Below are 12,769 nucleotides of genomic sequence, written 5' to 3' on the forward strand. Positions count from 1 at the left end.
GTGCTTTATCTCTTACCTTTAGCCACTTTCTGCTTTTCTTCAGCTTAGAGAAATTATATAAATTCCCCTTATCACATTTTGATTCTGTATAAAGAAACACAAAGAATAAAAAAATTAAAGGATGACTGCCTCAAGATAACTGATAGTCCAAAGGGGGATGTCACACCACACTGACCTGACTGTAGAACTCCATTCAGAGAATATGTGTTCAACATTCCAGAACTGCCTGCTCCAGAAGTTTCTCCAAGCAATGAATTTGGAGGTTCTTCCTTAACTTGTATTAAGGGATCCCCAGACTGGGGCAATAAGGGATTACTGTCATCCAGTCCATCTTCACTGTCATCACTATAAATTGAAGAATGAATCCACAATTACAGCTGACTCAATAAAACATGGTATTTTAAAGTTAGTAGAACTGGACACTTTACAGAAGAAACTGATCCTCTGAAATAAATTGACTGTTTTTATTTGAAAGAGGCAAAAGAAAATATCAAATATAAAAATCATAAGATACTTTAATCCTATAAAATCTATAAGGATGATGGAAATCAGGAATTTGGTAAAATATATTGCAAAGATAACATACCTAGAAATATTTCTATTGAAGATGGCTGACGTTTGTCGCAGGAAATGGTCCAACCGGAGGGCCCTCTCCAAGTACTGAAGATAGAGGGGCTTTGCCAGCTCGGTGCAGCCGCCATCATCCCTGGCACCCAACTCCGAGGCCATAGAACAAATCTGTCTTCATGCACAAGGACCTCCGACTGCACGGCTGCAGAACAGAGATAAGAAGTGAAAGATGAAATTACTATCCATTCTCCCCTTCTCTTGCCTGCTTGCTCCCAATATGAAGAGAAATCAGACCTTCTAGAACACAAGACACTAAGAAGATAGGAGTCTGCAGAAAGATCATGATAAAGCTCTTGTTAGACACTGCCTCCTAAAGCAAAGGCAGAAGTTAAAAGGATATGAAGAATACAAAAATAAAGCAACACGGTTACATTTCACAATGAAAATTCATATTATACTTTTTTTATTATACTTTTTCAAAATAGTATCTTAAAATGTATACCCACTTCCTTTATCCCTTTCAATAAAAAATTGCCCAAAACTATGAATAAACAACTACCCAAATCTACACCCCAAGCTCACTGTTGTGCACCTCAGAAAGGAAAGAACGAGCGGAGCACTCGTTCTCAGCATTACCTTCAAAATAGGTGTCCCTCTCTTCATTTTGAATTCATATTCGTACATATATGTAAGGTATCTTATTTATAAGGGAATAGATGTATTGGCAGAGTATTTTACTATCCTTTGTAAAAATGCCATAATGAGTAAAATTTAGAAATGATTTAGAAAATTGGAGCAAAAAGAACAAAAGTGAGGGTGAGAAACAGGTATAGCCTAAGCATTGTCTTTGCTACCTTACAATGTTAAAGACAACGTTAGGGTCAGAACATCTTCACTAGAGACATAATCACACAATCAGTATAACAACTTTTCTCCCACCACTTTCTTGTTTGTTTTTGTTTTTGTTTTTTGAGATGGAGTCTCACTCTGTCGCCCAGGCTGGAGTTCAAGCAATTCTCCTGCCTCAGCCTCCCGAGTAGCTGGGACTACAGGAGCCCATCACCATGCCCAGCTAATTTTTGCATTTTTAGTGGAGATGGGGTTTCACCATGTTGGTCAGGCTGGTCTTGAACTCCTGATCTCAAGCAATCCACCCACCTCAGCCTCCCAAAGTGTTGGGATTACAGGCGTGAGCCACTGCGCCCAGACTTCTCCCACCACTTTCAAACAGTAACTTCTGTCTTATACCTGGTTATCTCTAAATACTTAAACGGTTACGGTAGGATTAAATAATGACTTAATTTAGACTAATAAGCCCACCAAATGATGTAAATACTCAATAAGCCATAGATTATTATTTCTTTCAGACAGAGTTTCACTCTTGCAGTGGGATGATGTCAGCTCAGGGCAAGCTCTGCCTCATAGGTTCAAGGGATTCTCCTGCCTCAGGCTCCCAAGTAGCTGGGATTACAGGTGACCGCCACCACGCCCGGTTAATTTTTTGTATTTTCAGTAGAGACAGGGTTTCACCATGTTGGCTGGGCTGGTCTCGAACTCCTGACCTCAGGTGATCCACCCATCCCAGCCTTCCAAAGTGCTAGGATTACAGGCATGAGCCACTGCGCCCCGTCCCATAAATTATTTTATTAAAAGTTCCTAAAACAAACTAAGTGAGGCTGGGCACGGTGGCTCACGCCTGTAATCCCAGCACTTTGGGAGGCCGAGGTGGGCGGATCATTTGAAGTCAGGAGTTTGAGACCAGCGTAGCCAACATGGTAAAACCCGTCTCTACTAAAAATACAAAAATTAGCTGGGCGTGGTGGCGGGCACCTGTAATCCCATCTACTCAGGAGACTGAGGCAGGAGAATCACTTGAACCTGGGAGGCAGAAGTTGCAGTGAGCCGAGACTGTGCCATTGCACTCCAGCCTGGGCAATGACAGCAAAACCCCATCTCAAAAAAACAAAAACAAAAAAACTAAGTGATAAGTTTTTTTGTTGTTTCTTTGTATTTTTAGTAGAGACGGGGTTTCACCGTGTTAGCCAGCATGGTCTTCTGACCTTGTGATCTGCCTGCCTCGGCCTCCCAAAGTGCTGGGATTACAGGCGTGGGCCCCCACACCTGGCCAACTAAGTGACAAGCTGTAAAGGCAATCATATATCTTTGAGTTGTCTTCTTTTTTTTTTTTTTTTAATAGTTTTCTAATATAACCTTTCTATCTAAAACAGTATAACTTCTAGAAAAACCAGGAGAATATCTTCATGACTGACCATAAAAAGTTCTAGATACGCAATCAAAAGCAAGAAAGATCAAAAATGAGACCACGCAAATTAAAAATGTTTACACTTTAAAATACATCAAGAAAATGAAGACAAACTAGGCACAGTAGCTCATGCCTGTAATCCCAACACTCTGGGAGACTGAAGCGGAAGGATCACTTGAGCCCAGGAAGGCAAGATCAACCTGGGCAACACAGTGAGATCCCATCTCTTCAAAAGAATTTAAAATTAGCTGGGCATGGTGGCACAGGCCTCTGGACAAACTATTAGGGAGGCTGAAGTGGGAGGATCATTTACAGCCCAGGAGGTTGAGACTACAGTGAGCCATGATCTTGCAACTGCACTCCAGCCTGGGTGACACAAAAAGAAAAAAAAAAAGAAAAAAGAAAATGAAGACAAGCCACAGACTAGAAGATATTTGCAAGTCATCTATCTGATAAAGGTCTTGTATTCACATGAACAACTCCTTTTTTTACACAGTTGTTTGTCAGTGTGTACACATAAAACTTACAACTCTATAAGATAAATAACCCAATTTAAAAATGGGCAAACGATTTTGAACAGACATTTTACCAGCAAAGATGTATGACTACCTAATGGACACATGAAAAAATGCTGAATATCAATAAATTAAAAATAAAATTACAGCAATAAATTAAAAATAAAATTAAAAATAAAATTATACCCACTAGAATAATAAAAAAGATAGGCTAGACACAGTGGCTCACACCTATAATCCCAACATTTAGGAGGCTGAAGTGGGTGGATCCACTGAGCCCAGGAGTTTGAGACCAGCCTGGGCAACATAGCAGGACCCTGTCTCTACAAAAAATTTTAAAATTAGCCAAGTATGGTGATGCATGCCTGTAGTGCCAGCTACTCAAGAGGCTGAGTCAAGAGGATTGCTTGAGCCCAGGAAGTCCAGGCTGCAGTAAGCTATCATTGTGCCACTGCGCTCTAGCCTGGAGTAAGACCCTGTCTCAAAAAAAAACCACACAAGAGAGTGAGAGAAAGGGAAAGAACAAGAAAAAAAAAAAAAATGTTCCAAACTCCCATTGTGGTGACAGTTGCACAATTCTGCAAATCTACCAAAAATATATTCAAAATATGCTGAACTGTGTATTTTATTTAAATTATGTGAATTTCATAGTATGTAAATTGTCAGTCTTGGTAACATGAAGAAAAAAGAATGCTAAAAAATAATTTTGGCCAGGTGCAGTGGCTGAAGCTTGTAATCCCAGCACTTTGGGAGGTAAGGCAGGAGGATAGCTTGAGTCCAAGAGTTCAAGACCAGCCTGAGTAACACAGCAAGACCTTGTCTCTACAAAATAAATTTAAAAATTAGCTGAGTGTGGTGGCATGCACCTGTAATCCCAGCTATTCAGGAGGCTGAGGAGGGAGGATGGTTTGATGCCTAAGAGGCTGAGACCTCAGTGAGTCATGAATGCACCACTGTACTCTAGCCTGTGTAACAGAGTGAGACTATCAAAAAAAAACAAAACTTTAAATTTCATCTTTTCAAAGTGAGACCTAACATACCCACTCCAGAAGATTTCAAAGACATCGGTTTTTAAAATACAACAAAATTCCCTTAATTAGAGAACAGCAAATAATTCATCTTGATGCATGTATAAATCAGTAAAAGTACTCTGCTTGGCTCCATCCCAAGGTTTTATTATGGAACAATTAATCCATGCTCTACTTATTTTACCTGATAACAAAAATGACACTAATTAAGGAGGTATGACTACCAAGTAATACTGAGTAATTCAAAAGGAATGGAATATTTTCAAAACTTATTCCTCAGTACCTATGTGAATATGAAATCAAAAACAATTTGTTGAAGAAAGACCACAGTTACTTCTAGTCTTACAATGCTCAATATACACTCCCTTTTGACGCCCCGTATACATCAATCCTATCAATTGATTCATCCCAGAAATCATCTTTGCAGCACATCACCGCTGATGGCTGAAATGACAGGTGCAATGCAATCCCTTATGTCCACAATACCACCAAAAAAAGGTGCTGCAAGCACGAAATTCTTCACATATCTCCACAAGCAGTCTTATGATGACATCTGGAGAACCAAGTTATATCATTTTTTAAGTGTTCAATTTTTTTCTTTATGGTGGCAAAATATACATAACATAAAAACTTACCACTTTAACCATTTTTAAGTATACACTTCAGAGGCATTATATACTTTCACATTGTTGTACAACCATTACTATCTACCATCCGCAATTTTTTCTTTTTTTTTTTTTTCTTTTTTTTTTGAGACAGAGTCTCCTTCTGTCGCCCAGGCTGGAGCACAATGGGGCTATCTTGGCTCACCACTATCTCCGCCTCCTGGGTTCAAGCAATTCTCTCACCTCCAGCCTCCCAAGTAGCTGGGACTATAGGCACATGCCACCACACCTGGCTAATTTTTGTATTTCTAGTAGAGATGGAGTTTTACCATGTTGGCCAGGCTGGTCTCAAACTCCTGGCTTCAAGTGATCCACCCACCTCAGCCTCCCAAAGTACTGAGATTATAGGCATCAGCCACCCACTGGGCTGACAATTATTTTTTAGTCACCTTTTAAGATTGCTGGCCTCCCAATTCAGCCTAGTCTTGATTAGCATGTTAAAAGCTGCTGCTATAATAACCACTTTCATCTCCTCTATTTGTCTCTCATTCCCTACAAGAAAACTGCATGGCCATCACCCTGACCCATCTGTTACTGTCCAGCTTCAGCAAAACACTTGATAATTCTCAATAACCCTTTTACCCACCTTCTATCAATTGTTTCTCATTCTCTACCAAGATTACTTCAAATCTTTTTTCCCTCTTCCTCAAAATTCTGAAGTCATTCCCCACTTATCTTGGAAGAGCCTGAGAAGCAAATCATTCCATCCTCTTTTATTTCACCTTAGCTCAATAGTTTCCTCTTACTTGTTGTGTTATTTGAGTCACCAACACAAATAAACTTTATTTGTAACTCTTAGTCAAGGTGATTCTCCATACTCGTACAAAAGATATGCCTATTTCTTGCCAGGCACAGTGGCTCGTGTCTGTAATCCCAGCACTCTGGGAGGCTGAGGCGGGTGGATCACAAGGTCAGGAGTTTGAGACCAACCTGGCTAACACGGTGAAATCCTGTCTTTACTAAAAATACAAAAAATTGCCCGGGCACGGTGGCTAACGCCTGTAATCTCAGCACTTTGGGAGGCCAAGGCGGGCGGATCATGAGGTCAGGAGATCAAGACCATCCTGGCAAACACGGTGAAACCCCGTCTCTACTAAAAATACAAAAAATTAGCCGGGCATAGTGGCAGGCGCCTGTAGTCCCAGCTACTCGGGAGGCTGAGGCAGGAGAATGGCATGAACCCAGGAGGCGGAGCTTGCAGTGAGCCAAGATTGCACCACTGCACTCCAGCCTGGGCGACAGAGCGAGACTCCGTCTCAAAAAAAAAAAAAAAGAAAAAGAAAAAAAGAAAAAAAAATACAAAAAATTAGCTGGGCTTGGTGGCATGCACCTGTAGTCCCAGCTACTCAGGAGGCTGAGGCAGGAGAATTATTTGAACCCGGGAGGTGGAGGTTGCAGTGAGTCAAGATTGTGTCACTGAACTCCAGCCTGGGTGACAGAGCAAGACTCCACCTCAAAAAAGAAGATATGACTATTTCTTATGTCACCTATTATGGGTCTGTGCCCATGCATTTGCATTTTAAAATACATACTGTGTAACTGTAAGTTACTTTATTTATGTTTCCCCAATATATTACAATTAGGGCATCATACTGCTTTTTAAAATTACATGTTATATTGCCTATAGATTTCATTTTAGGATTTTAAAAAGGGCATACTAGGCCAGGCGCGGTGGCTCACGTCTGTAATCCTAGCTCTTTGGGAGGCCGAGGCAGGCGGATCACCTGAGGTCAGGAGTTTGAGACCAGCCTAACCTATATGGTGAAACCCCATCTCTACTAAAAATACAAAAATTAGCTGGGCATGGTGGTGGGTGCTTGTAGTCCCAGCTACTTGGGAGGCTGAGGCAGGAGAATTGCTTGAACTCAGGAGGTGGAGGTTACAGTGAGCCAAGATCATACCACTGTACTCCAGCCTGGGAAACAGATCGAGACTCCGTCTCAAAGGAAAAAAAAAAAAGGGGGGGTGTATTATAAAATATTTGTAATAAAAAAGGAGAGTTGGGTCTGATACAGTTGAGAACCATGCTCTCTGATAACCACTGTTTATCAGAACGAATGAAGTCAGTATTGCTGAGCGACTCTTGCTTTTGGATACTCTACTGTGTAATCTTTGAAAACTTGGACTATTCCTTCTTTAACTCCTTGACTGAAACTTTATTCTAAATGTGGAGTACACCAAAGTTCTGTCATCTATTCCTACCCCTTAGAAAATCTCATCTTCTACCAGGAATTCAATTAACACTGTTGTATGACTGACCCTCTAGCTCTCAACTTGCACAGCATACAATCCACATTTCTAGATGCTTCTAGAAATGCTTTCTAGATGCTTTCTAGTCCCTACAAACCCAAACTACTCATATGGCTCCACAGAAGCTAGTTCATCTGTCTTTCCTATTTATATAACAATTATTCAGACTCAAAATCTATGAATCATTTTTTACACCCCCTTCTACTTCTCTCCTGACATACAGTGAGCCCCAATGTGTAGTTAATTCCTCTTTGGGAATAATGTCTGGAATATGTCAGTTTCTTCCTATTATCAGTGTTTTCATTTAGCTTCTTAGCCTCACACCTAGACTACTGCTTCCTAATTTGAGTTTCCCACCTCCAGGTTCTTATCACTCTAATTCATCCTCACAGATACTTCCAGATCAATATTCCCAAATCATCACTCTTGTTTTATATTTTTTTGAAACACAGTCTCGCTTTGTTACCCCAGCTGGAGTCCAGTGGCGCGATCTCAGCTCACTGCAACCTCCACCTCCCTGGCTCAAGCAATTTTCCTGCCTCAGCCTCGCAGGTAGCTGGGATTACAGGTGCCCATCACTACGTCCGGCTAATTTTTCCTATTTTCAGTAGAGAAGGGGTTTCACCATGTTGGTCAGGCTGATCTCAAACTCTTGACCTCAAGTGATCCACCTGCCTCAGCCTCCCAAAGCACTGGGATTACAGGTGTAAGCTACCGCACCCAGCCCAAATTCATCATTCTGATTATGTCATTAGTTCCTCAATAGTTTTCCAAAACTCAATAAAATCTAAATTCTTCAGCCTGAAATTTAAAGACCTTTATCATCTGGTTTTGAGTTACTTTTTCAATTCAATCTTTTACGATTTCCCCACATTCCAGCCAAATTAAGAGTTCCTTTAAAATGTCTCTTAACTTCCTATTAGACCTGTCTCACTTAGAGCAAAAAGGCTCTTTAAAATTCATCTCACCGCCAGGCGCGCTGGCTCACACCTATAATTCCAGCACTTTGGGAGGCCAAGGCAGGCTGATCACCTGAGGTCAGGAGTTTCGAGACCAGCCTGACCAACATGGAGAAACCTCGTCTCTACTAAAAACACAACAAAATTAGCTCATTGTGGCGCATGCCTGTAATCCCACCTACTTGGGAGGTGGAGGCAGTAGAATCGCTTGAACCCAAGAGGCGGAGGTTGTGGCCACTGCACTCCAGTCTGGGCAGTAAGAACAAAACTCCGTCTCAAAAAAAAAAAAAGTAATAAAGTAAAATAAAATTCATCTGACCACACGCTCATACTGTATTGCTAAGGATGAAAGAACTATTCAGTATGTTTTCGGAACAATTCATCACTGAATAGCCTGTTCCACACCCTGAACTCTGGCTCTTCATTATCCTGAATGCGAACTCTGATCATACTTCAGCTGCCCTGCCAACAGCTTCATGTTAATGGTAAACTGTATGCTTCAGAATCATACTCTCATATATCAGACTTCCTGAGCTGTGTTCATGAGTAATTCTGGGCTGATTGCTTCATACTCTCTAGTTACTACTAGGCCCTTATTTCTTATCTTTTATATTCTTTTTTTTTTTTTTTTTTTTTAATGGGGAGTCTTGCTCTTTCTCCCAGTCTGGAGTGCAGCGGTCCAATCTCGGCTCACTGCAACCTCCGCCTCCCAGATTCAAGGGATTCTCCTGCCTCAGCCTTCTGAGTAGCTGGGATTACAGGCGTGAGCCACCACGCCCAGCTAATTTTTTTTGTATTTTAGTAGAGATGAGGTTTCACCACGTTGGCCAGGCTGGTCTCAAACTCCTGACCTCAAGTGATTTGTCTGCCTTGGCCTCCCAAAGTGCTGGGATTACAGGTATGAGCTACCATACCCGGCCAACTTCTTATCAGTATTTATATTGTACAGAATTACATATTCTGTACAAAATTCACTTTTATACTTAATTTTACTACGCTAAAAGTCAGTGTTCATTATGGGAGTGCATACACTTAACCAGTCTGGGTAGTAACAGAGAAGTTAAGCAGAACTGTGTTCCTCAAAGAAGACTGAAAATCAAAGTTAAGGTAATTCATCCCAAAGACAAACCATCTGCAAATAAGCATGAGTTGAACTGTACACTAACTGGATCCTGCTTTTCAAACTGTAGATATTTCAGTCAGTCATATCTGTGATGATTATATAAAGAGTAAATGTTATTACTTTCACTCTATTAACTATGTGGTCTAACAATCAACAAGGAGATATGTTTACATCAAACCAGGTGGTTGATAAATATTTCTTCAAATGTTAGACGTTTTCCTTTATGCAAGAAGCTTGGGGGTTGGGGAGTACCTCCATTATAAAGAATTCCAAGTGGGGATCCAAATTTCTCTATTTTCTCAAATACTTAGTAAGGAGGCTACATACACACCCATTCTACTGAGATTCATGTGCCAAATGTTTCATATGTGTTTGCATTTTCATTTAAACCTTATATGATGTCGACATTATTACAACCATCATTTTACAAAGAAACTGAGCTTAACTAACTCACCCAAGATCATACAAACAGAAGTGCGCCAAGATGGGAATCCAAGAAGTGTGACTTCAAAGCCCCACAAGATTAAGTACTCCAAGTCTGAAGTACTTGCAGCAAATTAGAGGCTCCCAGGACATAAAACTATGCCACTGGAGTATTTCAAAGAGTATTTTAATTTATTCAATCATTCAATCATCTGTTTATATCAATATAAAACTTTATTTTATAATATGGGTCATAATCCAATTCTACTTTGATTTTGCTACTCAAATTGTTCCAGCTTTGGTCACCGGAAACTTTCAGTTGGTTCCTTTGCTCCTTTGACATAACCCCATTAATGTGAAACTTTGTTGTTTTTAGAGCACCTTCTTATTTTTTGGCACAAGATACTCAAGGTTCATCTTATATATATTTCCTGCCCCAATCACAGAATCAACCATTTCTCCAAGGAGCCCTAGTTTCTTTTACTGGAGAACAGTATTAGAAACTAAGATCCGGGGCCAGGTGTGCTGGCTCACACCTGTAATCCCAACGATTTGGGAGGATGAGGCAGGAGGACTGCTTGAGCCCACCAGTTCAAGACCAGCCTGGGTAACATAGGGAGACCCACCTCTCTATAAAAATAGAAAACTTTGACTGATCGCAGTGACTCACGCCTGTAATACCAGCATTTTGGGAGGCCGATCACTTGAGCTCTGGAGTTTGAGACCAGTCTGGGCAACATAGCGAAATCCCATCTCTATGAAAAATACAAAAATTAGCCACACGTGGTGGCGAGCACCTATAATCCCAGCTACCTGGGAGGCTGGGATGCGAGGATGGCTTAAACCCGAGAGACAGAGGTTGCTGTAAACTGAGATTGCACCACCAAAACCCAACCTGGGTGAAAGGGCCAGACCCTGTCTCAAAAAAATAAATAAATAAAAGAAATAAAAAAAGAAAAAAATTAGATTAGCTGGGCATAGTGGCATACACCTGTGGTCCCAGCCCCAGCTATTTGGGAGGCTGAGGTGGGAGGATAGCTTGAGTCTGGAAGGTCATGGTTGCAGTGAGCATGCCACTGCACTCCAGCCTGGGTGACAGGTCAAGATCCATGTCTCAAGGAAGAAAAGAAACCAAGATCTGGGCACTAGGTGCACTCCTAGGTGTTGTTTCTTTCAACTTTCTCAGCTGACAAAGAATGGAAATATATCTGTGTATATTAACTCAAGTATGTACATATATCTACAAATATTTCTACATATAAACATGGAACTATTTTGCACTGGTATCTCCAATTTGAATCCATTACCACAAAGATTATTCTAGCCTCCTCACCTTGCTTATCTGTAAATTTCACTCCAACAGTGAAAAGCCTGCCTCCTGCCATCCATTTACTTAACTGTTCAATTGTAGTTACATACATAATCAATAACACATTTTCATTTAAACCAGTATCAGAATTGTTAACCTCTACCCCTTTGGGATGTAACTTTATCAATTAAAGTATAAGGCTTATGTACAGTTCCTTTTGTCTTACAGAGTCCACTCATTTCCCAAGTTACTTAAAACAGCACCTTCCTCCCAATTAGCAAGATTGTTTCACACATTTGTGATAGTTTCTCCTGCCAAGGTTTGCATGCCTCAGAGGCCTTGACCTCTAAAAAAAATTTTTTTAACTTGCATACATTGAAGCTTACTCTTAGCCCAGAACAGCAGATCACACCTGTAATCCTAGCACTTCAGGAGGCCAAGGCAGGCGATCACTTGAGGCCAGGAGTTCAAGACCAGGAGTTTGAGACCAGCCTGACCAACACGGTGAAACCCTATCTCTACTAAAAATACAAAAATTAGCCAGGCATTGTGGCACACACCTGTAATCCCAGCTACTTCGGAGGCTGAGGCAGGAGAATTGCTTGAACCCAGGAGGTGAAGGTTGCAGTGAGCCATGATTGTGACACTGCACTCCAGTATGGGTGACAGTAGAAGACTCTGTCATTAAAAAATAACTACCTAGGCCGGGCGTGGTGGCTCATGCCTATAATCCCAGCACTTTGGGAGGCCAAGGCGGGTGGATCATTTAAGGTCAGGAGTTCGAGGCCAGCCTGGCCAACATGGTGAAACCCCGTCACTACTAAAAGTACAAAAATTAGCTGGGTGCCCTCGTGGGCACCTGTAATCCCAGCTACTCAGGAGGCTGAGACAGGAGAATCGCTTGAGCCTGGAAAACAGAGGTGGCAGTGAGCTGAGATCGTGCCACTGCACTCCAGTCTGGGCAACAGAGCGAGACTATGTCTCAATAAATAAATAATAGGCCGGGCATGGTGGCTCATGCCTGTAATCCCAGCACTTTGGGAGGCCGAGGCGTGTGGATCACGAGGTCAGGAGTGTGAGACCAGCCTGACCAACATGGTGAAACCCCGTCCCTACTAAAAATACAAAAATTAGCTGGGCATGGTGGTGCACGCCTGTAATCCCAGCTACTAGGGAGGCTGAGGCAGGAAAATCGCTTGAACTCAGGAGGCAGAGGTCGTGGTGAGCCAAGATCACACCACTGCACTCCAGCCTTGACAACAGAGCAAGACTGTGTCTCAAAAAATAAATAAATAAATAAACAAACAAGCTTTACTCTTTGTGCTGTAAAGTTCTATGGGTTATGACAAATGCATAATGCCACGTGTCCACCATTACAGTATCAAACAGAATACTTTTATCAAGCAGTAATTTTAACTGAATTAAACGATACAACTTTCAGTGGAAACAGCATGGTAAGCAAGAAAGATGATGAAGTCAAGAGCTATGAGGTGAATCCGATGAAAAGCCACAAATTGACGAGGACTGGCAGCTACCCACTCTGGGTCTCAATAGTTCCACTGTTAAATGGGGGTTCAATTCAACTAACAATATATAGCATTTATTAAACATTATGTATCAGCAATGGTGCTAAGCACATCACATGGATTGCCTCATTTATATCT

The 12,769-nt window shown here is 41.3% G+C and overlaps 1 protein-coding gene across 1 annotated transcript in view; it reads right to left on the reverse strand.

Moving 5' to 3' along the window:
- Nucleotides 1-12,769, reverse strand: part of INO80 (INO80 complex subunit) — a 137,893-nt gene that overhangs the window by 117,827 nt on the left and 7,297 nt on the right. The window contains exons 2-4 of the mRNA XM_025390567.1: nt 587-772; nt 176-345; nt 17-84 (exon numbers count right to left, since the gene is read on the reverse strand). Of these exons, the coding sequence (XP_025246352.1) occupies nt 17-84; nt 176-345; nt 587-729 (381 nt within the window). The 5' untranslated portion in view covers nt 730-772. The remainder of the gene's footprint in view (nt 1-16; nt 85-175; nt 346-586; nt 773-12,769) is intronic.

The sequence above is a fragment of the Theropithecus gelada genome, chromosome 7a (genome assembly GCF_003255815.1).
Source record: "Theropithecus gelada isolate Dixy chromosome 7a, Tgel_1.0, whole genome shotgun sequence".
In the NCBI taxonomy this organism is placed as follows: Eukaryota; Metazoa; Chordata; class Mammalia; order Primates; family Cercopithecidae; genus Theropithecus; species Theropithecus gelada.